The 27,908-nt window shown below is 44.9% G+C and overlaps 1 protein-coding gene across 4 annotated transcripts in view; it reads right to left on the reverse strand.

The window, feature by feature from the left end:
- The window catches only part of DIXDC1 (DIX domain containing 1), a 28,867-nt gene extending 5,558 nt beyond the window's left edge, over positions 1-23,309 (reverse strand). Inside the window, exons 1-15 of one of the 4 annotated variants that reach the window (XM_042832108.1) lie at positions 23,066-23,309; positions 17,290-17,419; positions 16,429-16,554; positions 15,647-15,896; positions 13,360-13,467; positions 6,828-6,940; positions 5,515-5,660; positions 3,666-3,755; positions 3,506-3,559; positions 3,295-3,345; positions 2,221-2,325; positions 1,672-1,725; positions 1,065-1,169; positions 915-986; positions 140-226 (exon numbers count right to left, since the gene is read on the reverse strand). In XM_042832108.1, coding sequence (XP_042688042.1) covers positions 140-226; positions 915-986; positions 1,065-1,169; positions 1,672-1,725; positions 2,221-2,325; positions 3,295-3,345; positions 3,506-3,559; positions 3,666-3,755; positions 5,515-5,660; positions 6,828-6,940; positions 13,360-13,467; positions 15,647-15,896; positions 16,429-16,554; positions 17,290-17,419; positions 23,066-23,125 — 1,551 coding nt within the window. In that variant the 5' untranslated portion in view covers positions 23,126-23,309. Of the gene's footprint in view, positions 1-139; positions 227-914; positions 987-1,064; positions 1,170-1,671; positions 1,726-2,220; positions 2,326-3,294; positions 3,346-3,505; positions 3,560-3,665; positions 3,756-5,514; positions 5,664-6,827; positions 6,941-9,142; positions 9,334-13,359; positions 13,468-15,646; positions 15,897-16,428; positions 16,555-17,289; positions 17,420-23,065 lie in introns of those variants that run through there. The other 3 variants (XM_042832109.1, XM_042832107.1, XM_042832110.1) reach the window with 3 other exon arrangements.
- Between the last annotated feature and the right edge of the window lie 4,599 nt (positions 23,310-27,908).

The following is a 27,908-nucleotide window of genomic DNA, read 5'->3' on the forward strand; positions in this document are numbered from 1 at the left end:
TAATCAGATTATCTCCAGGATGCTTTCTTCCCATCTAAAGCCACAGGCCTTAGAAAGGAGAAATAGCCCTTAACAGATTCCAGGACATGTGGAGCCCTCACCTCAATCTGGCTGGGAAAACATCCCTCCATACACTTACCCCTCGGTGGGCTGTGGGAGCAGCTCCTTTTCCTGCTGTCTGGAGGAAGCCATTGCTCTGAGCATTGTGACTGCTATATGCCATCACCTGTTCAGTGGAAGATGCATGTGACGCCAGGAATACAAGTGTTAGGAATGCCCTATAGGTCTCAGTTTGCCAACTTCAAAGTGATGAGAGGGCATGAAAAAGATTTATTTACTTTCTAGTAGGTAAATGCATTCACTTAAGGAGTGTGGAGACAGTCCTATAGGCCAGAGCATAAGTGTGGTTTCTCATGTGTGGGTGAGGAAACACAGGCAGATACAGGAAATACCTTCTTACTGCCTCAGAGGACTCTTATAAACTCTAGAGATCACTGTGCAGGCGCTGACAGACACTGGAGCTGGTGTTCTTTCCACCAAAACAGTTCCAAGTTCTCAATAGCTGTGTCACCAGGAAGAGGAGGAGATAAGAAGGTAAGTCCTGGCCTAGCTGCTAGCCTGCATTAGAGTTGGAGCTAGAATCCAGGATTTCACTTAATCCTGTGCTCTCCTCATTGTTCCCTTATGATTTTGACACTAGAAGCTATGCCAGAGAGCTCACTGCTGAGAGCTGTGGTAAGATGGATGCTTCATGGGAGTAAGCCTGCCTTGCTTAGGGCACAGTCAATTAGACTATATTGAGCTTGGCCTCTCTGGGATGGATATGATTTCTGAAGACGGGCAGCTAGAAAATGCTGAATGCAAATACTGGTCCAACAGTCTGTTGTGTTGACCAAAGCTTCTGCTTCCCATACCTCTTCAGCTTCTCTCTTCATGCAGTGAGCTAGCAGAGCCTCTTTGTGTTCCAGCTCCCGCTCCAAATCCACCTGTAAAAGGAACAGAAGAACCAGCACAAAATGAGCCACCGAGGGAAAGTACCAGCTCTTAGGATATCAGCAGCCCACCTGGCTCCACACCTGCTGGTAACTGGCCTCAGAAAGTTGCCTAAGCATTTCATCCAGTTTGGTTTGATGCTGCTGTAAATGTCGGTCCTTCTGGCCCAGTTCCTTCTGTAACGGGAATCAAAGCGTGGTAAGGCTCACAATCATCATTACGGCAGGAATATGTACTCTATAGCTTGACCTACACAGTCTGTATCCTTTTAGCTAGATGTTAGATCTGAGTATCAAAGCCTTGTTTGAAAAGGTTACCTAGAGCCCCTCGGCCAGTCAAGGTCCATGACTGAGGCCAGACAACTGATGCAGAGAAAACACAATGATGAGGGATCAGTAGGCAACCAAGTGACAGACTCTAACCTGGCTTCTGCACATTAAACATTCAGCAAGCCAAAAGCAAGACAATGAAAGATACACTATGAAAATGAGTTTGGGGAGGAACACAAGAATTATCTGATCCCTCCTTCTCATAGCAAACATGCATGGCTATTGCAACTTATTCACTGCCCACAGTGCCATTCCACAAGGCTGCCAGGGAGAGAGCAGTCACATTCACAGGAGAACCACCAGATACCGTCCCCAGCAAAGCCCCCAGTAAAGAGAGAGGTTCCATTACTTTGTATTCTGCCAGCAGCCTGTTTCTTTCTTCTACCTTCCTCTGAAGATCAACCTGCAGAAAAACCAATTAGGTGTGAAGTGTATATTCCTAAAGAGTTAGCAACAAGCTCTTTGTGCCTTGTGCTAACAGGAGGCAGGGTTTGAGGAAGCTAGACTGCTTTCCAGGGCAGCAAGCTTTTGAACAGGGCACTTCTGTCTTCAGGCAGACACCATGTTGGAGCTCCACCTGTCAACGTGCTACTTTTGAGTGCAGGGAGCAGTATAAGGAAGGAACAGTGCAACTGCACCGAAAACATCATGGGAATCTCCTTGTTTCAGCCAAAGGCCTTTGAGTACAGGAAGTGGGGGGTGAGGAATAGGGAACTCTCCACAGCTGGCTAGTAGAGTCTGCAGTGTTTACTGCACAGACCTTTGACTGGTCTTTCACTATCCCATGACCTCAAAAGCTATGCTGCAACCACAAACCCCATCCTTTGGCTGCTGGAATTCCCAGGGCTGCCAAGCTCTTTCTTTCTAAAATAATCTCAGCAGCAGCATAGTGACTCACATTCTGATTGTGCAACTCTTCCCTGTCCATGTTTGCTCTCAGCAGTTCCTGCTTTAGCTGAAGAACTGAAGCATCCTGTTGAGTCAGCCTCTGCTGTAGAGCATCCTATGAAAAGACATTGATGGGTAAGTGCAAGACAAAGGCAGAGACCTTTCCATGGGAAGTGATCTAGATGTGATCTGGGCCTTACAGGCTAGACTCAAATGTTGTCAAAGGCCTGAGAGAGCAGAAGACATACAGACATCTGCTCCAACAGCCTCTCAGAGCCCTTCTGCCTTGCTCTCGCCCAGTGACAATTTCCCTGCTAACGGTTTAGATGTTTGTGACGGAGTGATTGCTTCTTCCTGAAGTTTCTGCTTCAGAAGTGTCCTGACAATTCTCCCTTATGGAAGAAAACAGCAGTGTCTTTGGAGGGTGTGTACAGCAGCCTACAGCTAGTTTCTCCAGCCACACAACTGCAGCAGCCAGAGGGTAGTAAGAGGCCAATGTCAGGGAGGGACACAAGGAAACAAATTCTCAGCATGATCTAATTATGCAATGAAATCCTCTCTGAAGAGGCCACAGTCAGTACTAATTCTGTAATTCCCAACTCAGTTAGAAATTGCCCAGAAACTGAGAGCTCCACCTTGGATAGGTGCTGCTGTCTTCCTTCACAGAAAGCTGACAGGCAGCTCTAAAATACCTCTGCTTAGGAGCAGATTATGAGTGTTCATAACTCTAAAGGGAGAAACTGAGCAAAACAAGCCAAAAAGGTGAAGAATGCTGCGGCTGAAGAGGACAAGGATACTCCCTCTTGTCAAGAGTTTGTTTGGCTGATCCTACTGCGCCTACTCCAACCCTGAAGACAGAAACAGAACCCAGGATGCCTCACTCCTAGTGACTTTCTCAACTGCAGTCTCTCCCAAGAACCAGAAATAGAGTATAGGATACCCTACCTCCAACTGCCCTAATACAGCTCCTTCCATTCTCTTGGATTCCACAGAAATGTATGATTGCTGACTGCCCTAGTCCTGGGCTGCAGCAAACTCCAGAGCTTTAATGTTTATATATTTGATGAAGTGTCCCTTTCCTTACCTTTATCCCCTGTAAGTTTCGAGCTTCTTGTTTGTATTTCAACAGCTCCTTCTGTAAATCCAAAAGAATTTGATTAAATTGCATCTTTTCACCTGTTCAGATTCAACCCATGCCTGTGTTCTCCTTTTCCCACACGCAAATCAAATAAGCAGCTCCTTAAGCCCCTGTTATTATAGGTGTGAGAGAAAAAAAGAAAATCAATTCCTCTAACCTTTAGGTCTTGATTTTCTTCCACACTCTGGTCCAGACGACTTCGGATTATGATCTGAACACAAAAACCCATGATTATTACTGTGTAAAACACCTGCCTGTGGCAGAATATTACCTAGAGCTGCTCAGTTAGAGAAACCTAAGTACAACAGTGTGCTCACCAGCTGCTCTTCTGGGCAGGCTCCATGTTCACAAAGTTTAAAGGACCCTTCCTGCTCATCCTCAGGTAAAGAGCCATTGAGCAGTAAAGCCTGAGAGGATGAAGGAAAAAAAAAAAAAAAAACTCTTCAGAGGTTTTTAAAGGAAAAACAGGTTAACTACAGACCTGGCTAACGGTCAGACATATCAACAGTTTCTAGAAGCACAGCATTAACTCCATAAGCAGATCCAAGTAGGCCATGTCTATGGGAAGATGCCACAATCTCCACAGTAAACTGAATCCAGCCTTAAGGATGGATAATCCTGTACCATAGGAAGTGTGACTGGCAGGACTGGTTTACTCTAGCTGGTGTTTTTTGCATTGACCTTTCTGTCTCAAGCTTCTAGGACTCAAAGACATATGGGTACGTGCCAGGATGTTGCAAGAGTCAACAATTTAAAGTAATGCCTTTTTTTTTTTTCCCCTTAAATTACTTTTCTACTTTATTTAAACTCTATAGCTACAAACAAAAATTTGCAGCAATACTCCAGTCCAGCTCCAAAAGACTCAAGGTTCTGCCTGCTGACAGAATCTTCCCCCGGAGTGCTGCAACTGCTGCTGAATAGCAAACAGCCAGCAATCTGCATTCAGTTAATGCAAAGGCTCTTAGGGAAACCATTCCCTGAGTGCAACCCAAAGTCTGCCCAGCAGGACATTGAAGCAAGAGTCACATAGGAACATAAAAAGCTGTCGTGGTTTTAGCTCCTTATGGGGCATGCATAGATCAGGCCCCTGTATCTCAGTCAAACTTTAATGAACTGGCAGCTCTAAAATGCTGCACGGGGGGGAGAATAATCAATTAAATCAATTTCTTGGCTAGCAATATCAGCTGCCTCTTCCTACTCCTAGATGATAAGGGAGCAGCAGTGCCAGCTGCTCACCCTCACTCCTGAGACATGGGGCCAGGGATGGAAGAACTGGACGTGCCAGTCCTTCCTGTGCTGTCTCTCCCAGCTCCCAGTGGGCACATAATGCAACCGGATTTTACCAGTGCATGAGCATATATTTTCTTTTGGAGCCTTTTGTGTCCTGCCTATTGTCCACAGGGAAAGCCCCTCCCTGCTGCCTATGCTTCTCAGACAATCTCTGCTTTGTTTACTGGCACATAAATATTTACAATTCAAAGCCAGGATGGTTCCCAGCACAAACAGAAAGAAATATTCCTGAGAGAGTTCAGGGTCTTTACCATATGGAACAGGGGCTCTATTCCCCACGCAGAATCACACAAACATATTGGGCTGAGGGTCATTTGGTCAGCAAGGGACTGGAACATGGCAGTGAGAAAAAGGTCCCCCAAATAAATGGTCATTGGCTGAAGAGGGGTGCGTTAAACATTATAGTTCAGCCCAGTTCACTGAAAGACTGATGCACACCTATGTGCCCCTTGACCAGCCTGTGAATCTTCATTGATTTCTCAACATTTCTTGCCTCTCTGCATTACTTCTGATCACAAGTCACAGAAAGACCGCTCTATTCTTCCAGACTGCTAACAAAACCTGCAGGCTGATAAGTGCCCTGGCGAAGAATGGGAACCTCAGCCCATGGGAAAACACTACTGCATCTTTACCATTCTGCATGGTAATGTATCTGCTTTGCATGGCAATAGCATACAGAGGTCAGAGACACAGAGCCACCATCCCCACTAACCAACTGACTTCCTGACAACTGCCCCAGGAGACCTCCCCGGGCCACGACTCTTCCTCAGCTCTCAAGTTCCAGACTCAGCTGCAAGATAATTTACACTCCAGCTACAGCTGATGGAAAGAAAATGAGTGCGTACGGAAAAGCTGTCTGAGAAGAATATCTATTACCTGCAAACCTGAAATCATCTTCTTTGCTTCCTCCATTTCCTTTTCCAAATGATCCTGTTGTTCCAATAGCTGCTCCTCCCATGAATTCTCCAAACATGACCCTAGGTTCCCTGCTTGCCATTCAGGTTGGAAGTGAGATTCTATCTCTTCTGGAAGAAAGAACAACTGAATGTTTCTTAAGGCCATTCATTATATAGATAGAAAAGACTTGCACAACACTAATTGCCTGCTGTCCATAATGTCAATCACATACAAACTGGCATCAAGGAAATTGCTACAGGTGTTTCAAGGTTTCATTCCTCATTCTTCATGCAAAGGAAATTTTCCTGAATATGCCTGCATCAAAGACAATCAGTATCCTTCCCCTCCATTAACTTTGCTGTACCTGCTGAGGTTTGATGACTACTTAGTTGCTACTTAGTTGATCAAAGATGAAACCAGTCAGCTCAAGCTGCTGTGCATCAGCAGGCACACAGCTGCAGTACCCAACTGAGCGGGCAGCAAGTACACAGAGTGCTGCTAATAATTTAAAGAGCCTGCCATGGCCTGCCAGCTAATCCACCTGCTGAGGTAGTCATCAAATACTTTTGGAAAAGCACTGAAGCAGACTATACTGGCTGAGGCAGCAAAGTATTTCCTAGGAGAGCTTCTGCCATTTGCTCTTGGGACAGAATCTAACCAGAAAGAGCTGTTATTAAGCTGCATTCCTGGAAAGGAGAAAAAAAAAAGTCACTTCAGAAACTTCTTTGAAAGCATTTCCCTCAATCTGTATGAAAATTTCAAGTGTAAACTGATCATATCACAGGGCATTTGTGGAAATACAGCAATAACTTCAATGAAAATACAACAACAATACTTCAACTCCTTTCAAAGAGTCACTCAACCTATGTGTAGATGCACTGTAAACACAGACTCCTCCACAAAATCAAGATCTGCATCATAGGCTTTACACGTTCACATGCACTGTGTCTTTAGGAATTTTATTTTTTTCTCTCAACACAGCCTAATGATACTGCGATTAAAGCATTCACCCTACAGTGAAAGTTATATGTGATTCTTAAACCTTCTCCAGAGCATTTTGTTTTCCAAGTATCGCTTAGCAAGCCCTCACAAACGTTGTCATATTACTGGCACCACTGTACTGTTAGAAGTTTTTTAGATTTTGCTTTATGTTTAGTTGCCCAGTGTCCCATTCTCTGCAGAGAATTCATTCTCTCTCTATATGCATTTCAGTCTCTGGTGAACTTTTCAGTAAACAAATGCAAACAAATCCCAGTGAAAGTGTGAGCTGTTAAGCGCTATCAGCAAACTACCTGTTTTAGTTTCTGCTTCCTCAGTGTGGATAATCACAAATCCTGCTTTCTCCTCTGACTGGGTTACAGTGGATTCGCTCTTCGTGCTATGGACAGGACTGGGTGATGTGAGACTGCAGAGGAAACAGTTATTTCAGTGCACTGATCAACACCACTCTCAGCTAAAAGCAAACATACAGGAAATCTTGTTAAGAGAGTTTTCTGCATAACAGGCAGGGAAGTCATCAGCAAACTGAAGTAGGCACATAACTCACACAGAGGTAATAAAGGTCTCCTCAGAAGCAATTTATAGCAAGTCTTGCATACTGCAAGCTAAACAAAAAGCCACCTTAGCTTTCTTCGTGTCTCATTTCTGGGCTTTAAAAGCATCAATGCAATAAGAAAACAAACTCGAAATTCCAAAGGCAAAATATTTTTAAATGTCAGATAGCACTCATCCAGGACATCCCTGATATAAAGATCTTGAAAGTACCCTAATAGCTTCATTGGAGCCATCTCAGATGACTGTGAGGTCCAAACACTCAACCTTTTCTCAGAAATTCTTCTAAAATGCATCACCCAGACAACATCAAAAGGTGGCTGAAGCTCACTGACCCATTCAGCATACCTCCCAAGTCTCAGGAACTAATCCTTGCAAGTGTAAGCAGGAGTTAATTTTTCATTCTCAACATGGAAACAAAGCACAGAGAACAAAAGGGAAACAATGTGAAAATAATAGAATAGGTTCAGAAAAATAAGACACTCCAGCAGCTTGCCTTCTGCATCTTCCCAGCACTGCTGCTACATATTCCACAGCTCTCCCAGAATCAGAAAAGCTTTGCAATATAGATGAAAACTACTTGCTAGCATCTCTGGCTCATCCATTACCAAAGTTAGCACTGGCTTATTTTTCATTTACACCACAGACCTTAAAACAACCTACTTTTAAAGGTCTAAAGAGAGTGGACTTTCACCACATTAAAGGAAGAAATGAAGGCAATTTAATAAGTGAAAAAATAATCACCTTCTAATGGGGATCTCTAACAGTCATGGTGCTTGTTCTGTCCTGCTCAAACAGGGTGTGTGTGGTTGTTTAAGGGCTCCAGGCCACCTACCTTTGCCCAAGGGTTTACCTTCAGGAAGACTGCATTATACCAATCCTTAATTAGACACATCTTATATATAACATTTTCAACCATTTGCTTGTTACTGCTTGTCACTGAATGGATACACAACGTAAAATAATTGTCTGAGAGCCCAGTAAGTATAGCTGGGTTTGTGTTACACACTAAGGATCATAGGTGGAGCTTTCAAATAGCACACGCACAAAGCAGGAGCTCAGCTGATCTAACATGTCCAGTATCAGAAAGACTCTTTTTTTTTTTTTTTCCTATGAGCCAGAGATCTTCATTTCTCCTCCCCAAGGAGACTCTGAACATGCCATCATCCTGATATGGCCACTAGGAAGCACACTGCTGGTTCTCATGCATGCTAAAGGTGAAAGGATGAGAGATGTCCAAGAAAAACAGTATTAGCAACTATTGGATGAGAAGGTGGCAAAACTGAGGTATGAGCAGAGAACGGGAAGGAAAAGTGAACAGAACATGCAGGATAAAAAAAACAAGGGGATGCAGAACATGGAAATAACATTCCCCCTCTCCCCACGTTCACCCCTCTCAGAACTGGATCCACAGCCCAAATGAAATACAAGGGCCCTCAGCTGGGGCAGAGGTAGGCTGAACTGTCACCACGGGTTTTCACACCATATATTATTACAGATAATCACTTTGACATTCCTATGCCCACAGTCCCCCTTTTAGGCAGCTTCCTTATTTTAAGAGCCAGAGAGTCTACATGGCACCAGAAACAAATTCTAAACCCACGTCAAACAGTGAAAGTGACACTGAAATGTGCACAGATGCCTGATAAGCAGTAGCAGAGGTCAGGTGGTCCCATTCATTCTGCCATCAATGAGTTAATGCTGAAAACATTGCTACGCTTTTTCTACTAGTTGCCGAGTCACTTAGAGCATAAAATATCCACTTACCCAACTTTCCCTTAAAAGTATATCATAATTCGTGATCAAAGCATGCAGAAATACACTCTGGGAAATTAAAGCTATTTCAGTTTTATGATGCAAACTGTTCCACTTTATTCCTTTTACCACCTCTTGGATTCTTAACCCACAAATCCTTGCTCAGCTGAGTCCCAGAGATGTCAGTATCTGCACAGCCCAGGCTTCAGGAAAACAGCCCCAATGATAAGCTTGAACTCCCACAATTTTAATAAGCACTCCACCCCTGCGGTTTCAAATGACCACGGCAACAATCGCTCACCATTTGACCTGCTTCCCTCCCATGATCCCACTTTAACCTTTCGCCTCACAGAATTTGTTTCCTGGGAAGCCTCAGGATTCGGGCTACAGACATGCCTCGTTCCTTCACATGCTCAGACTTCAGTGCAGAAGATGCCAGCTCCTGTCAAACTACTGGAGAAATATTTGCAAGCCAGACTGCTTCACATTAGCTGAAATGTTCATAGCCAAAAAAAAAAAAAAAAAAAAAAAAACCACCAAAAAACCGCAGGGTCTTTGCAAGAAACCGTCTGATGGCAGATTAGCAGCCCCTGCGCACAGATTTGATTGCAGAGTCAGGAAATTCTGCTGCCTGGGTTTTGCTTTTGCTGATTTTCCTCCCGGGTTATTTGTCTCTTGCTGCTGCATTTTGGTCAGCTGCACACCCAGTTGTTTGCATCACAAGACTGATCTGGTTCGCCAGTGGCGTTTCTCATCCCATTCTGTCCTCTTCAGACTCCAAGCACCTGCTGCAGATGCCAGCGAACAGCCAAGAGAAAGTGCCCCTGCAGGCAGTGGGTTCCCTGCTCCTCCAGACTCAGATATTGGCTCAGAAGACGGCATGCAGTCCTTCCCAGCCGTGCGCACGGCTCCTTTTCCTCGCTGGCTCCAGCTCCTTCTCCCTCCTGCTGTCACACGGCTGTGCGAGGCAGAGCCTTTCTCCGAGATGCCTGCCTCAGGGAGGGGGAGGGAGGGCTGGTGGAAAGGGAGGGAAGAGGAGGAGGGATGCGCAAGGAGCTCGGTGGCCTGGGAATCAGCCTGGTTTTGGTAAAATTTCCATGAATCATTGCTGTTACATATGGTTATTAGATATCTTGTCTCTGGGAATTCTGACATTCAGGCTGCGAACTCCCTGAAGGGTTAATGCAGAAATTAGCTGATAGGAGAGGAAGTGTTGCCCTGGGACAGGCTCAGCAGCAGCACAATTATTAGGAGGGGGTGGCTGCTGGTACAGACCTCATCTCACTAATACAATGGCTTGTTTCCCAGCAAGTTCACAAAGCTAAGCTCAGAAATTCCTCTGTAAGAGAAGAGAAACGAGAATCTAACTTTCACCACAGAACCTGCCGCCAGCAGAAGACACTGCCAGGAGCCAGAGGTCACGTTGCTCCTGGCTTTTTTGGGCACATCACTGACTAGAGGTAGAAGAAAGCAAGGTCACTGTGAGCATCAACACATCGAAACAAGATACAGAGTTTCGCTGCTGCTGAGTCTTATTTCTAAGGCACCAGGCAGTGACTGGTGCCCTGTAACAGGGCAATATATATATATATATTCCTGATTTCATAAGACTTGGTATAAATAGATCCTTCCCCACTTGGCAGTTTCTCCTGCAATTCAGCAGCCAATCTGTGTGTTTGTAATTGCTGTGCCTCTGGTGAACAGCATCGGATGAGCCCCAATCTGCTTTCTCCTTGCTCACACACAAGTTCTGTAGCTGGCAGTACTGGAGGCTACAGTAAAAAGTTTTCCTGCCTGGCAGCTTGGATCTATTCCTCAGCTGGGGTCTTGCATGGAAAAAAAAAAAAATAAAAAAAAAATAAAAAATAAAAAATCCAAGGCATCATCCTGCCTGCTCTGTCAGCAGCCCTCACAGCTACGGTCTTGTCCTTGGGCGACAGAGACCCCAGCACTCACATCTCTCTCCCACTCTGTCTCCTAGCTGATAAACACAGCACACATTCTGACCCTCACCTCTGAGGTAACAAAAATCCGCACGATAACTGGGGAATATTGGTATTCTCTAGATACTGTGATTAAAATTTAATTACATATTGCAGCATATTCCCAGTTTTAATTAAAATTGTTTTAGCCCCAGCTTGATCCAATCTCTGATCATTTCCTGATGAGCTGCCAGTAGCTCTCTGTGCATCCCATAGCACAGGATTAGCAGAACTGTAGGATAAAAAAAACACTGGGTAGCCTGCAAAGGCTCAGGCCCCCCCTTCTGCTCCTTATGCACAGATAAGTGAGCAGACTGATTGCTGAGAACAATTTTGGGTAGTTTCAAGATTTTAAACTCCAGATAAGCAGCTCCTATTAATGAAATGAGGCAACACGAAGAGTGTTTCTGTGCTTTTCTTCCTTATTTCTTCCCAAGCATCACACAGTGTTTCCAGAATTAGACCACTGTAAAGCTTTGCCAAACACATCAGCCCTCACTATTTTGGCCCCAGGCCTCTACTCACCCACATCAGCTCACATTTACAATGCCTGCAAGATGCACTATGCTCCACAATGTAGAGATGTGCTATTTTTTCCTCCTGAAAACAAAACACTTAAAAGTTCCAAGCAGAAACAGACTAAAAAAGTGCAAGAATTCTCACTAAAAAAGCTAGACAGTTTATTTCAGATTTTCAGCTGGATGGCACAATATTTTCTGAATCCACAGTAAATTTTAGAAGTCAGTGTTATCATAAAGGCTCTCACCATGTTATGTTATGTTATCAGCAATGATATCACCATTACCATATGGCAAAAGAACTCTTGGCACTGCAGGGAAAAAGCAAAGCAACGTAGGATGTGCACACACAGTTTCACTGAACAGCAAAATACAGCCACAAACTGCTGCTGTCCAAGAATGCCTGCCTGACAGGACAGAGGAGCACCTGTAAAATATGGCTACGTTAAAATGAACAGTGAGTGGAGGGAAGTAGCATAGCTCAGTCACTGTCCTGCTGAGATCACAGTTCAAGAATTAACACCAAAGTCCTGTGACATTAACCATGAAATGCTGTGTCCTGGACCAGAATTTTCTTTTATCTCTCCCTGGAACAACACCTTCGAAGTACACTCTCTGCTGACATCATGTGGAGGCACTGGCTCACAGGGAGTTTCCACACCTATTCAGACATGTGTGCCTATGTTTAAAGCAGACCTCACACTAACACACAACAAATTTTGAGTACAAATGGTTGTGTTGTTTTTGGTTTTTCCTTTTTCTTTCATTCTTCTCTGTTGGACAAGTGATCCTAATGCTCAGGTATTCAGAGGCCTCTTTATAGTATGGAGCTGAGAAATTCTGTGCCCTGAGAAACTGTCAGTGGCAATCAGCCCTAAGAAAATGAACCTCCTCACACCTGCACAAAAAGGGCAAATGAGAGCCCAGCTGAGAGAGTCTCAGGGAGCAGCCCTGGCAAGAGAAGCAATGAAACTGAGTTGGGGCTTACAGCGGGAACAGGAAAGTGTGAATCAAAGAGCTGCAACCATGCCCACACAGCTCTTAGTGTGCTCCAGAAGAGCTTAAATAGAGCAAAGCATTGTACCCAGAGGGAAACCTAATATGTTCAGTCAGTGTGCAAGCTAGTTTCTCCCTATCTGGGGAAAAAGAGAAAGGCTGTCCTTTACTAGGAATCCACCCATAGTAAATCAGCTCCCCCACCATAATACAGTTTTTCTTCTGCTGTCTCTCGTATATCCATGAAAATAAACATAGACACATGTTCTCCCTTCCCCCTCTCTGCTGAAGTAAATGGGGCCAGAGTTCTGAGTTATTCCCCAAAGCAAAGAGGAGTGAGAAGAGCATGCAAGGCACCAGTGTGTGTGTTCTGACTGGCACACACTAACCAGGTTAACAACTGCAAGTTTTACCACCTCATACTGGAAATGATGTTACATGATGCCATTTTAACCAGTCCTGGCTTCTGCAGACTATTTTTTAGAAAGCGTTCCACTTCTCCCAGTTTGGTGCTGCTTAACTTGTGCAGTGAGGAAACTGAAGGCTGTTTATAGCACAGAACACGTACTCAAGATCCAAGTCCTATTTTAAAGAACAAAGCCAACTCCAATGGAAACCATAGTGAACTCTGACTTTTGAGGCATCAAAGCACTATGCAGGAGATTTTTCAGCCAAATAGTTAAGTGTTGCATTTTAGATTGAAAGTGAAAGCCTGGAGGATAGAAGGGTAATAGAGATAACTGTAAATCTAGAAACAGTCGAAACTGCTGGATGAGGACATGATGGTGATGAAGACAGCTGTAGATCTCCCAGGGACAGCCAGACTGGATTAAACACTAGTGTGTTTCTCTGACTGCTGTTCAAATCCACATGCCCCTCACTTCTATTTCCACAGGTAACAACGTTTGCTTGATTTAAGTTCCTTTCCTCCACATTTTTTCCATCACAATAACAAAGGGCATTTTAGGCAGTGCCTGACAAATGAACATGAGAGGTCATGACTTGGCAATAAAATTCCTTACCTGGAGGTCTGGGGCTCCAAGGGGATGTTATGCTGCCCTTCATACTGCTGCACCAGTGCTCGAACACTCCAGTAGGGGGTTTCAATCTCCTCATCCATGCTGCTGTTTCTGGAATTAACGATCACAGAATGAGTGATGCCTCATCTAGTAAGGGGCAGAAATTCTTTTGGTCTCCAAGGAGGAAGGGAAGAAAGCTAAAGGCAGGAAGGAGGGAACATCTAGAAAACTTCCTACTAAGAAAGCTTTCTTACAGGGAGCTCTACTTCATCATCTTGGTGAGAGGAAAACAAAGGCAAACAGAACCCCCCCTTTTAAACTCAAGAATCATAGTATCATTAGGATTTAGAGGTGGGTTTTTAGAGTTAGGGTAGTATGGTTAGGTTGAGGTTGGACTTGATGATCTTGAAGGTCTTTTCCAACCTGAGCAGTTCTCTGATTCTCTAATTAGGGTCGAAGATCATCTAGTCCAACTGTCCACCTACTACCAACACCCGCTGGGTCCTCTCCCTCCACACAGCCTTCCAGCCACTCTGCCCCAAGCCTGCAGTGACCAGTCACCAGCTGGATGTAACTCCATTCACCACCACTCTCTGGGCCCAGCCATCCAACCAGTCTTTACCCAGCAAAAATCACACCTGTCCAGGCCAAGGGCTGCAGCTTCTCCAGGAGAATTCTGTGGGAGGCAATGTCAAAGGCCTTGCTGAAGTCTGGTAGACTACATCTACAGCCCTTCCCTCATCCCCCAGGCAGGTCACCTGGTCATAGAAGGAGGTGAGTTTGGTCAGGCAGGATCTGCCTTTCATGAACCCATGCTGGGTGGGTGTGATCCCCAGGTTGTCCTGCGCATGCCATGAGACTGCAGCCAAGATGATCCAGATGATGCTTACATAACCTTTCCTAGCACCAGGGTCAGGCTGACAGGCCTGTAGTTCCCCAGATCCTCCTCATGACCTTTATAGATGGGCATCCCATTAATAAGACTCCATTCAGCTGGAACCTCTCCAGATGACCAGGACTGCTAATAGATGATGGAAAACAGCTTGGCAACCACATCTGCCAGCTCCCTCAGCAGCCCTGAATGGATCCCATGGATCCCACCTGGTGCCAGGAACTTCTGTCAGTCCAAGTGGAATAGCAGGTCTCTAAATGTTTCTACCTGAATTGTGGTGGGGTTTGTTCTGCTCCCCACCCCAGACATTCAGGTCAGATAACTGGTCTGAATATTAAAGACTGATGTAAAAAGAAGGTGATGCATTCATCCTTAATTCTGTGACTAGAGAACCACAAAAGCTCTGTAAAGGCAAGGAAAAGAGCAGAATTTGCAAACAGAATAAAGACTGTTTTTCTGTGATGAACTCTTGACCCAATATCTTTGCAAGACAAATCTTTAACATTTAATAAAAGATATTAATTAAAACAAACAAAAAAAAACACAACAATTTCAACATCATTTCCACACTGTTTAAGGGTACACCCCTAAGCCAATATAACATGGGCAAATGACCTTCAGCTGTGTATGAAGCTGTGTGTGAAATGAAACCCTCAAAAGACAGCCATCTGGCCTTCATTTAAATGTCATTACTATTATAATCCACATTGCACCTTTTGCAAGTGTTAAATGTGCTTTCAGAATTACACATTCCTTCCATACATGGATAATTTCCCCTCATTATCACCAGAACTCCTCCATTTACATGGTAGGATGCATCATCTGATTAACAACACACAACACTGCATCTGCCAACACAGCAGTGAGTGGAACACTGGGGAGAACAGCAACATCGAATGCGGAATAAACGTGTACAACAGGACCAAACCCACAGTTCTGGCAATAACTCCTCACAGACCTGTAAATAGCATCTGCAGATAAGAGGTTAGTTTTGTTTCATTTGAAATGGGAACCCTGCAGGAAGAAAGCACAAAGATGGCACTGTGTTCAGCTTGAATTGTGGAAGATGAGGCAGCAGAAGTTCCTCTGTCTTGGACATAAAGACATGTTCTTTTTCAGTGAACACAGGCTCAGCAGTTATTTGCTGTAAAATCCAAAAAAGACCTGAGATACCTGTAATTTTCATTATGAGGCATCCAGTCTAGACCAGCAATCCCCTCTGTTAGGCTGCCACCAATTCAGGGTTTAGTGAGACAGCAGTGGTTTGTCTCTTGTTTACACAATCTAAGAGCTGCCCTATGTCAGGAATTGTCAGGAAAAAGAGGCATCTATTTTGAAATGAATCGTGTCCACCTGCTAACACAGTCTGACCACACATAAGCAGAAAAAATCCATTACCTCTGTCTGTGCCGGAAGACATCCCGGCCAGACTGCAGTACGTCTTGGCGAACATCTGCCAGAGCAGCCACCGCCCCCTGGGCCACTGCAGCAGCTGAGCGGGGCCTGTGACTGGAAAACGATGCTGCTGAGCTCTTCCCCGTCGTGCCAGCAGGGCTGTGATTCACAGCTCTTCCGGAGCCTGGTTTGAAATGAGCAGCTAAGGCGAGGATCAGCCTCATGATAGATTTTAAGTTACCGTCGACAATATCTACAAAATACAAACAAAGCCAAGGACAGTAATGTTAATGTGATGTCACAGAGCTGCATCTGACCAACAAGCATGAATGTAACTGAGATCACACCAGTAAATAAAGACTGCAAAAGAGAAACTGTGTTATAGCACTGACGCTTAGCTCTGCTTGTTTTGTTCAGAGCAAACTGACTGCCACCTACTGATTACATGTTTCAATGCTTTGAGCAGACTTGAGCCTTCCTCCCCGTGGCCATTTCCAACTAACAGTCCAGCAGGTTAAATGACAGAACATTATAATTTCTGAAAGCCTTAAAATAATATCACAGGCACTGGAAGTATGAGGGCTGGTTATTTGCTTTGGTGTCTGAAAAATAGAACCAGCAGGAAAAAAAAGACACAGACTGTCACCTCTTTATCACTCTGTTGCTAAACTACACGGGCAAAAACCCTCCTCCACAAATCAACATCTTGTCTGTTTCATATGGAACAAAAATAGAACTAGGCCTTCAACACTTCGAATCATTTGTGACAACTGGCAGGCTCATACCTTTTGCTGATGTCTGATGCATACGAATCTTTTTTGACGCCACGAACTGTAAGACTTGCTCCACATTTTCCCTCATCTCCTGCTGACTGGTAGGGTTGACCTGAACACCATTTAGCTTCTCACCAGCTGAAGCAGCAAAAAATTTTATTACAGAGAATAGTGTTTGGTGTCACTTCAAGCACTGATAATAGATGTAGGCGCTGATTTTACATCTAGTCAGGGACTGCAAGAAGACATGCATTTCTTGTCCTGCTTACTCCTTGTACCAGGGATAGCTAGGTTGGAAGCAGACTTTACAGTATATTAGCAGCAAAGAAGCATTTTCAAGTGTACTTCCTTATTCCATGACTACTCCTGATCCACTGACCTTATGAGTGGAAAAATTACACTGTTTTGCAGAGAGAGAGACAGAATTATCCCTCAAATCTGATTCTGCTCTCACTTCTTATGAATATCAGAATCACAGCAAGCAGATCACTCTTCCAACAATGCCATACGCTAACACCAGTCCTTTATAAGATAAATCCTTCTATAACTCCATTCCAGCCTTGTGGGAGTTACTGGGTCCTGGAAAGGATTCCACATGTCTGTCACGTGATACCTGAGAGACCACAAACATAGTTCAGAAGGTCTGCAATTTGGCTGTGTTGCAGCTGTCTGCAAACGCATATGGCCTTTAATGGAATTGTCTTTATGATTTGCTTTACGATGGTTTTCTTTCCAAGTAACCCTCCCCCCAAGCTCCACTGCCATCATTAGCACTCTCCAGTTTGCCCAACAGATGTCAGAGCCAAGACCAGCCCATTTTGCTGGAGATCTAAAACAGCAAGATGAAAAATAGTGCCATATGGCATTACTGACCTACAATCTCAATAAGTGAGGCAAGGATGACTCCATCTCTGAGATCTTGTCTCAGGTCTTGGACTGGCTTTATTGTTGGCTTCTTCTTCAGCTGGGAATTTACCCAGGCCACATATGCCTGTAGCTGTTGCTGAAAATGGAAAACAAAACATTTGCACATCACTGCCATTTCAGAGGGGAGTTGCATAGTTCTTACTTTTCTGAACCCCAAAGCCTGCTGAGCATGGCCCTGACATCACGGCACACTGTGGTGCAGCTCGCTCCATGCCAGGGCAGGAAGAGCAAGCAGGCAGCACAACAGTGCCAGAACTGATTTGCTCACTGCATTTCATGGCCCCACTGCCAACTGCATTTTTTCCAAGGTATCTATAAAGCAGAAAACCCACAGTGCAGAAGCAAGAAAAATCTGTGCTATTTCCTATTAAACTCTACTATCTACCAAAATAAACGAGGATGGATTTCCTGGAAAATAAAACAGCCTTCCCCTGCAGCACACCCTGTAGCATGGATCACTCATGGGAACATGCACCACTCAGCAGGGAAAGGGTACCCTGTTGTACAGTTTCTCCCCCAGCTCCACTGCCATAGAACTGCATCAGCATTTCTAGAAGACCAAGTTCCTGTCTGCACAAAGCCCTGTACTCCAGCAAACTGGCTTGCCACAGCACTTAACCATCTGCAAGACATGACAGCAAAAAGCACTGCCTTTCCAGTGGGTCACACTAGGTGCTGCTTCATTCAGCTGTGAGCATTGCCAGCAGGGAAGAAAAATCAAGGTTCAGGTGAGTGGGAGAAGTGCAGGGACAGCAACCTGAAGGTCCTCAATGCCTTTCCTTCCACCGCACCCCTGCAGCACTTCCACAGCCAACAGGGGCTCTGGTGACACTGAAATCCCTTTGGGCTGGGCTGGTGTAGCACACAGAGGGTAAACAAACTGATCCATTTATGGGATTACATCCTGTTTCACTAAGCTTCCCATTATTCTGCCCATGCAGCAGGTTTTAAGACTTCATTCCGTATTATCTCAGCAATGTCAGATTTTATGCTTTTACAACCCATCAAAGTCACAATCTGATCATGGCTTCACTTGTAATTATCCTGACATAGGAAATCCAACATTAACCACACCATGGCTCAGTCTGCTGGCTCAGAAAGGTGCTTGGACCTCCATGAGGCTGTTGCTGCTTACTCAGCGGAGATGGAGAGTGGGATAGAGGATGCGAGCTTCAGGGATTGCTGCTGGCTTTTGGAAGGAAAGAAAGCAGAACTGGAAAAGCTGGTGCACGCTTGCTGGAGCAGACGTGGCCTTGTCACATGGACTGAGTCTGAAAGCTTTTCTTCCGTTGTAACGGCAACAGTGCACATCAGTTTTGCCTGCCCTGTTTCAGAAGTTACTTTCTACTTAATGGGGACTGTGAAGAATCAACAATTGCTAACTTCTCTCTCCTGTACAAGTGAATGATTCTGAGTCGATTTCCAGAACAGCGATGATCATTCTTGCCAACCTGCAAGAAGCTGTTCTGCATCTTGCAACAGTATTTTAACTGATGCTGGATCTGAGCGCCCCCAATCTCAAAACAGTCTGATTCCAGAGCTAGGCAGAGCACAATCCTTCTATTACTTATATTCAATAAAGCTTTATTCAAGCAAGTACCAGTAGAAATAAAGTAGGCTTGTTTACAATAGCACATTATTATAGAATTATCCAGATTCAATACTAAAGACCTACTGAATGGAATTGCATGAAAATTGTACCTGAAGCCTGTGTAATTTGGGGAAGTAATCTCCTAACAACTGTGCTGACTGCCTTGCTGTCATTTTTCAAATCATTTTACAAAGTTCTGAACTGGAATGTTCTCTCATATTAATTCCACAGAGGCAAAATCCCTTCTCGTCTACAGAAAGCTTGCAATTTTACACTGGAGTTTATTTGACTCTTCCATTCAAGTACTTTTTCCAGTCCATGGAAAAAAAAGACTTTATTTTCTCTCATTCCTCATGCATGCATAAGAAAGCATTTTGGCAATCTTTTAGTCTCCATGTCTTCAAAGCACAAGAATTAAAATGTTATCATTAGAACAAAAAGAAAATCACTGGGACATTTATACTTTTAACAGTGCTGCTAAAAGGAGGACTTGAAGGCAACGGAAGATGAATGTTACCACCACAAAGGAGAGAATTTCATAGCAGTAGCTGCTGTAACACTGGAGGCTGACATTTCATTAGCAGACTTACAGTACATATTTTTTCCACTAAAGCGTAAGATTTTCCTGTGTAAGCTCAGACGGTTGGAGTGATCAGTATTTCCTGATTTTATATCCAAAAACTAAAGAGCTAGTGACTTTACCAAGAGTCCTAAATTGTTGCAAAGCAAAAATGCCCCAGGTATCATCTTCCAGCACACACAAACAAAAAACAAGACTTGCTACACTCTATCCTGCCAGGAGAACAGCAGCCCCAGACCATTCACCTCAAACAACTCCTGGCTGACAGCTATATCCAAGAGCAATCAGAGAGGGAACAGCAATGGTTCATCCTAGCTTGTCCTTTCTTTTCCTTGAGTAACTGCACTCAGCCATTTGCTACCAAGGAGATTCCTGCTACTTCTCTACATGCTGGTCTGAATTTTTGTTCCCCTAAATCCTGACTTAACTGAGAAGACACTAAGCTCAAGTCCCACACCAACATTTCTTTCAAAAACAGGATTTTCAGAGGAAAAACAAAGCAGCCTAAGGTTTGCTACAGAGCAGAGGTTATCAGGATTGTGGTGGACTTAAGCTTAATCCTATTTATATTAACAGAGCTTTGCGTTCCAAAAAAAGGCCAGGTTTCCTTGCACCCTGAAACTGAAAGAGTAACTCTCCTACCTGCAGGAACTTGGAGCCCAGACTGCTTCAGATTCAGATCACTGTAGAGTGCTTGCGTCTAAATGACTCTGGAAGCCCTAACAGACTTCTCACAGTGGAAGAGAATCTGAAAGCTGGATACTAGGGGCCACCTGCAGTTGGAAGGAGTTCAACAACATGCAGGTATTTCTGTTAGCAAATTACAGGTTCTTTAGCAAACATACTTTGCAGTGCAGGATTTCATTTTATAACACTTCACTAGCACATACTCTGAAGAACGCTCCCAGACCTCCTGCTTATTGGAAAGCATACTGCTGAGATCAGGAGCTACTTCGTGCTTTCTCTCCAGAGCCCATCATATGGTGTCGTCAGGGTCAGCACTTTATCTCATGCTCTGTGAGCCCTTACAGATAATTACAACTAAGAGCCATTAACTAATATTTTCAACAGGTGGAAGAAAAGCAGCAGCTCTATTGCAAATCTCCAGCCAGTTCTAGATCTCTTTGCTGTTCTCATTTAAGCAGTGCAATTCACCACCTGCTGCTTAGGGCTCGTGTTTCTTTCAGCCATGCATCAGCCCAGTCTGCCTTACAGTAAATATAGGTAGATCATGGTGCTTTGACGTACTGCTCTGTCCTTTACCTTCAGTGCCATCTACATGGCTCTGTACCATGTTAAATTTTCACCTCCTTTGAGATTAGGGAATTGCACTTTTTGAAGGTGTCCGCATATTTCTTGGTAAAGTCATTTGTAGTTGGCAGATGCTTTCAGAGGGCCTAACATCCTTGCTGTCATGTTAAACTCCCAACTTCTATAAGAGAAGTCATCTTTTCTACACACACAGTTGACGAATATGGATCTATTCTTCCTGTTAGATTTAGGGACACTGTCTGGAAGAATAATGCTTCTTGTAATCTTCGTTCTGTTTTTTCCGTTATAGCCTGTGGATGCTGCCTTAACACCAGCTCTAACAAGGTCAAAGATAATAGCCCTCGTTCTATAAGGATGGTCTCAGTACAAAAGGCATTTAATGTCCTGTCTGTTTAGAGCACTGAACCAAAAGTCTGCAACAACAGAGTTCAAAGGACAGACTGATTGCATCAGGATGTAATTTTAAGGCTTTGTATAATTTCTAAGCTTTCTGACATTATTACCTTGATTAAATGAGCTCTGAAATTTGCCACCCAGCGCCCCTCAAGTCTGAGGTTTCTTTTGCTTTCATTCGAGAGGCCTTTGTAGAAGCAGACTATAAAAACTTATAAGCAAAGAAAACGATTTTTCTCACTGCTCTCAAAACCAGCAGAAGATGCTTTTTTTTTTTTTTTTTTCCTCTTGAAAATCACTGGTTAAGTATGACACTTGTGTATGTTAACCTCCTCTGCACAGATTTGGAAAGCACATCCTTGTATTCCAAGGTATCCAGTCACCAAGAGTCACCTGGGCCGAAAGGATGCTTATCAAAAGAACAGCAGGCCGCCCTGGGTTAGCAAGGCAATTCCTGCCATACCTCAGTCCATTGTGTGAAATGAAGTCAGACAAGAGACTGAAGGTCAGTTTTTATGGGGGAGGAGAAGGACTTTTTTCCATAGCTGAGCAGCCTAAGGGTAAAACCAGATGCTCTGAGTGGGGCTAGCCCTGAACATCAAATTGTTCTTTGCTCTCACTAATACACGGATTACGATTAGCTTACACCAGGGAAACACAGCTGCTCTTGAGAACAGGAAGCCTCTGCAACTTAAACTAAAGCAATACGTTACTAGCTAAAAGCAAGACTGAGATATTCTGTGGAGGAGGGGATGGAATATTTATACGGTCAAGCAGAGCAATCAGAGGAGACCTGTGGCTGGCATGAAGCTGTGAGGCTCACATTTCATACTCAGTTTGCTTTTCCCTTGATGACTGGTGGTGTTAAGCCCAGGAGGGATGTGCATTTTCTGTAAAGAATGGAGGGAGCACGGGAGCAAACAGACAAGGTGGTGTCTGGGCCATGAAGGGGTGAAGAACCAGGAAGCACAAACAAAACATGAAATAATAGAACACACCAAGAGACCACCCCTGCCACCGTGTGAGAACAGACATAGCAGCCACTGTTTGGTTTCATCATGAGCCCTCACGATATTCCTTCCTCCTCAGTTTACTGGCAGGTTATGGTGCTCCAGCATGGTCTGCACAATGAGTGCAGCCAGGCAGCGGCTGCCCCGGCATTCTGTACTGAGTGCACACAGTCTGACCAAACCAACTTCTTGTGCTCCCTGAACAGGAAAGCCAATGGCAACCTGCCCTCCCCATGCAGTCACAGGATTCCCATCTCTGCAACTTCTTGGTAGTTCTCACTCCTTACGATTTATCTGTCTCCCCAATACTACAATAATAAAAAAAATAAAGAGCACATCAAAAAACATATTTTCCAGAGTCAGGTCAATTTCTGAATTTCTCTGAAATTCAACCTACAGAAGATGATGGGAAACACAAAGACACCATGCTCTTTGTCAGCTTCTCCCAAAAGCTGTGTGTTTACAGGCTTTCTAACAGCCGTCAGATTCAGAGACCTCAGATACTCAAGAAAGGAATCCATTCCATAAAATAAGCCATTCTCCATAACTCACTGCAATTTATATTATTTTCTTGTACAAATGTAAAAGCTCTATGGAGAAAATAAAATCTCCAAGATAAAATCATCAGCTGTAATCCATCCAGCCACAAACTTTTCAGAACTACTGCTGGTTTGCAGTCCCCCCGGGGAGCTGCCCCATGTTGCCTTCTGTTAGTAAACAGCTCTCCCTGCTCCCTGGCCCGAAAATCTTGCTCATTTTTCTCTTTTTCTTCTCCACAGAGGACTGGGAGACACGGCAGTTCCTAAGAGATGCTGCAGAGAAGCACACTGCCTCACCCTGGAAAAGTCCGCGTGGGATTTGGGGGCATGCATTTACCTCTGTGAAGCCCTCCTGCAGAATATCCAGTAAATTCCCCCTGGCCAAGCAGGCAAGCATTCTCCAAGAGCCCACTGAGGGGTGAGGGTCTCAGAGGGTGTACGGCAGATCCTCCAGCTCAGGGCACAGCCTCTTCCTCCTCCTCCCAGAGACAAAGAGTTGGAGCTCATCAGGAACCGCATTCGTATCCCATATGTGCAGCCCGTTAGTGCACGCAGATAGTTGAGCCAAAGTCAGGGCTTGCACTGGGCATGCTCACGAGAGAGCTGCTGGGGGAGCAGCGAGAGATGTCATACGGTTCCTATAGAAACGCCTCAGCTTACAAGATGCAGCCCAAGCGCTGCGCTGGGGAAACATCTGAAACCTATTTCCAGCAGTCATACTCACACGAAAACTGCTGCGGAAAAGAGGTTTTCAAACCCACCAAACACAGCCAGCCCTGTCCGGCGTGGGGGCAGGGAGCGAGTCAGCAAATAGCAGATGCCTTGCTTAGCTAGAAAGAGAGAGGAAAGACTGTAAGAGCTGACCAGCTTAAACTCTCAGCAATTGCTTCACAGCCCCGAAAAAATGGCACCATTTTTAGCAACCCTGTAGAGACAGGAAGCTGCAAATGAGGCCACAATGCAGCAAATAACATTTGCACAGTGCTGGGCTCCACTCTAGCCACTGTGGCAATGAAGATGAAAAAAGAAATAAGGACAAAAGCTTTAAATTAGAATTAAATACAAACCCCAGCAAAGTTTCTAAATCGATAGTAACTACATTCATTCCAGAAAAAAATGTATCAAAAATCTTCAGGCAATCTCCCAAACTTCATCTCAGCTTACAAGAAGTGCCCTGAAAAAAGAAGGAAAGCATGGAGAACCCCTCCTGCCAGGGGCTGTCTGCCAGTCCTGCTGGGCAGCACAGCAAACACTGCCCAGCAACGCACCACGCCTTCAGGGCTCTGAATACCTGGCAAACCATATCTAAGGGGACAAACAAATTTGTTTTTCTGCCTAAGTATGGAAGGCTCTGGAGGAAAAAGCCATTACATAATTTTACCATTCTAGTGTTTTCTCTGTCAGATATGGAAGATGTAGGTAAAATACAGAAAAACGAGCAGCAGCTAATTTCCTTCTACAACCAAGACAAGTAACTGAAAAACAAGTCACTCGCCACTCGTGACATGAGTTTTAATATATTCCTGTTTGCCTTTCCTATTTACTTTTCCAGATTCAGTAGGAACTGAGACTTCTGTTTTCTTTAATTGCTATGTCACATCTGTTAAGCAAAACAATACAGTACTGTGAATCTTTGCAAAAAATCTTGCAAGGAGGCAATGCTGGTGGTTAGCACCTTGAGCCAATTTGCTCTGGAGACTCAAAATGACTCATAACACCATTAACCGGATGACAGGAAATATTTCTCCCCATTTATACAGTGCAGACAACCAGGTTGTGCCTTACAATTTCAATTACACTTCATAGAAAACCCGAGTGAACGGATTCTCCATCAGCAGATGACTTCATTTGAAAAACAAAACTAATTTTGAGCCTTTTCTGTGAACTTTATAATAATCTCAAAGAAAGTTATATTTATTAACTGTTTCTCAATGCTGCACAGCAAACATACGTTCATGGAAGACATTTACAGGTAAGAATACTGAGGTCATCCCTTCCCTCCACCCCTTCAATTTCTGGAAGTAAACACACACACAGACAAATCCAGATAAACTGCAGAAGTACTACAGTGAAACCAAATGTACTTTGGTTGTATGGAGAGGTGACAGATGGCTGCGAGGTGTTCTCTGATTGTGTTTGGAATTGGTTTTATGAATTTGATAGCAGATTAAGAATTATGTGCTCACAATCCCTACAAGCTCTAGATACACTTGTCCTTTGAAGAGGAGATAAGCCACAGGCAGACAGTCCCCCACCACAGACTTTTGTACTGGAGACATGACCCAAATTTTCAGGATTTCAAAATGGGATAAAGAGATAATCTGTGAAAACAGCAGAGAAACAAAAAGCGTAAAAATAATTTAATGTGTAAAAGGTTTTGTTTAAATCATAATAAGCTGATAGTCTGCAAAAAGAGTTCACTGATGATGGACCTTGGTGGCATTCAGTGGAAATGACTTAAGAAACAACAGTCTTTGTTATATTGGAAAGCATTTCTCTCACCCTACTCCCCATTCTCCCATTTCCTGGCACAAAACAAAGGACTTAAAGCTAGATGTGTCACTCGTAGTATGGTAGTGCCATCCCTGAGAAATGCAAAAGATCGTCAGCTGAACATATTGGGGGAATTGTGAAGAATTTCACTTGGATTGGAGTGAATGCTCAGGTCGGACACCCTCCTCTGCCTTCCTTTTTGGATCAACAAAAGCTGGGACTGAAATCTGAAATTCAGGTGATCGCTTTCAATTTCATAACGCTACCAAGGAGCTTCCACCCACTAGAACATGGCAGCGGGTGTTCTCCTTACTCATGGCAGGTCCAGGGACAGACCTGCTCACAGCCTGCTGTCCATTGGAGATTTTGTCATCAAAAGATTTGTTTCTACATTATCTCTGAAACAGAACTGCTTTTCTTAGACAACAGGAATATCAGAGATTAGAAACTAGGCCATTTCTGATGGATAGAGTGAGTGGCAGATATGCTGGGCCATTCTTCTATTTATTGTGGTAACACAAATGGGGTACATGTGTGTGCTGAAAATAAGTTTTAAAAATTAAATTCCCTTTTTGCATTTCACTCTTAAATATCAGGCTTCTTGTAGCAGGGATATTTTTCTTTCACTTTATAGGCATCGTAAAAGATCCCTTTGAATGTTTTATTTGCAGTAAGAAAAAAAAAATGGTCCTCTCAACTAAAAATAATTCATTGTAATTCTTACTTTCCAGAAAGACTTTTAAAATTCCTGAAAAACAATTCCAAAATGAAGTGAATGGGAGGCAGCGATGCAAAAAGGATCTTGGCTCTATGGCTCCTGATTGCTGACCTTCAGAACACGCAGCGCAGGTTTGGTTGGCAGCATTGCCCTCTCCTGGCCGCTCTCAGCATAACCGTCGTGCTGAATGCTGGGCAAGATGCAGGACAAAGCACCTCGGAAGACACCAAGCTGAGCGGTGCAGCTGATACAACAGAAAGAAGGGATGCCATCAAGAGGGACTTTGAAGGACTTTAAAGGTGGGCCCATGTAGACCTAACAATGTTCATCAAGGCCAAGTACAAAGTGCTGCACCTGAGTTGGAGCAATCCCAGATATGCATACAGACTGGAAGGAAAACTCCTTCAAAGTAGCCCTGTGCAGAAAGACCCGAGGGTCCTGGCAGATGAAAAACTTAACATGAGTGAGCAAGTGTCTGTTTGCAGCCTGGAAGGCCAATAGTGTCCTGGGCTGCATTAAAAGAGGAATGGCCAGCAGGGCAAAGTGGTGGTTGTTTCACTCTGCCTTGTACGGCCCCTTTGGAGTACTGCCCTTAGCACAGAAATGATGTTGAGGAAAGGGCACAGGGCACGAGGGTGCTCAGAGGGTTGGAGTACCTCCCCTACAAAGACAGGCTGAGGGAGCATGGCTTATTCAGTCTGGAAAAGAGAAGGCTGTGGGGAGGCCTCACTGTGACCTCCCAGTATGTAAAGAGAGATTATAAACAGGAGGGAAAATGACTTTTTACATGGGTAGGCAGTGATAGGACAAGAGGGAATGGTTTTAAACGAAAGGAGGGAGATTTAGATTAGATGTCAGTGGAAGATTTTCACAGTGAGGCAGTGAGGCGCTGGCACAGGCTGCCCAGGGAGCTGTGGGTGCACCATGGCGACATTCAAAGCCAGGCTGGATGAGGCCCTGGGCAGCCTGAGGTGGTCCTTGATGTCAGCAACCCCGCCCAAGGTGGGGGAGTTGGGACTAGATGATCTTCGAGGACCTTTCCAACCCAAGCCATCCTGCGATTCAGTGATTCTATGATTCAGAAGCACAGCTCACAGGGTGCCCCTCCCAACCTCCCCACAAAGCTCCCGCAGAGCGGTCTCACTCACAGACGCCGCAGCAGGCTGCAGTGGGGGATGGAGCCCCGCGCCCAGCCGCGTTCCCATGCCAGGTGCCGCAGCTCCGCTCAGCGCAGCAGGGGCGCGCCAGCAGCACGGCCCGCCTTCTGTCCGCAGTCCTGAGGGGGAGAAGCAAAGGCATCAAACACGAAGGGCGGGAACGGACTCGGCAGTGCGGTGCCTGGATGCACCCCTCTGTACCGTCCTACAGCAGGCAGCAATTCCCCTCTGCGGTGGGTGTATCCAGGGCAGAAAGTTGTTGCCTTCTGTAGAAAAAAATACATTTGAGTTTTAACGTCCGTGGACGTGGGGGAAGTTACACATCTTTTGTTTTCTTTCACACGTAAAGCAAGGATGGTGGACAGGATTCCTTCAGAACATGTACACAGGATTCCCGATGACGTCGGCTTGTAGCACCCGTGGGACCCAACTATCTCCCCCACTCCTGGAGGAGGAATCCGAATCAGCACTGCCAACGCAGCAATGGGAATTGCTAATTTAAAACGGAACGACTGACAGGCCGGGCAGCCGGAGCGCGGGGAAAGAGGGGAACCCCAGAGGGCAGGATGGGGCCTGGGAGCTGCGGAGCCCCGGGGAGGGGGTTCTCAGAGAGAACGGGGCTCCGGGTCGGATCCCAGCCCGCTCCCTGCCGCCCTACCTGAGCCCGGCCCGCGCGCGTCGCCGCTGCCATGGGGACGGGTGGGGGCGGGGCGGAGCGGCCGCCGGAGGGCGGGAAGCGGGCGGGGGCGGGAAGGCGTGAGGCGCGTCCTCCCGTCAGGACGGGAGGGGAAAGGAAGTGTGAGTCGATCAGC

The sequence above is a fragment of the Centrocercus urophasianus genome, unplaced genomic scaffold, assembly GCF_019232065.1.
Source record: "Centrocercus urophasianus isolate 14NV4802_14NV808 unplaced genomic scaffold, USGS_Curo_1.0 seq_37, whole genome shotgun sequence".
In the NCBI taxonomy this organism is placed as follows: Eukaryota; Metazoa; Chordata; class Aves; order Galliformes; family Phasianidae; genus Centrocercus; species Centrocercus urophasianus.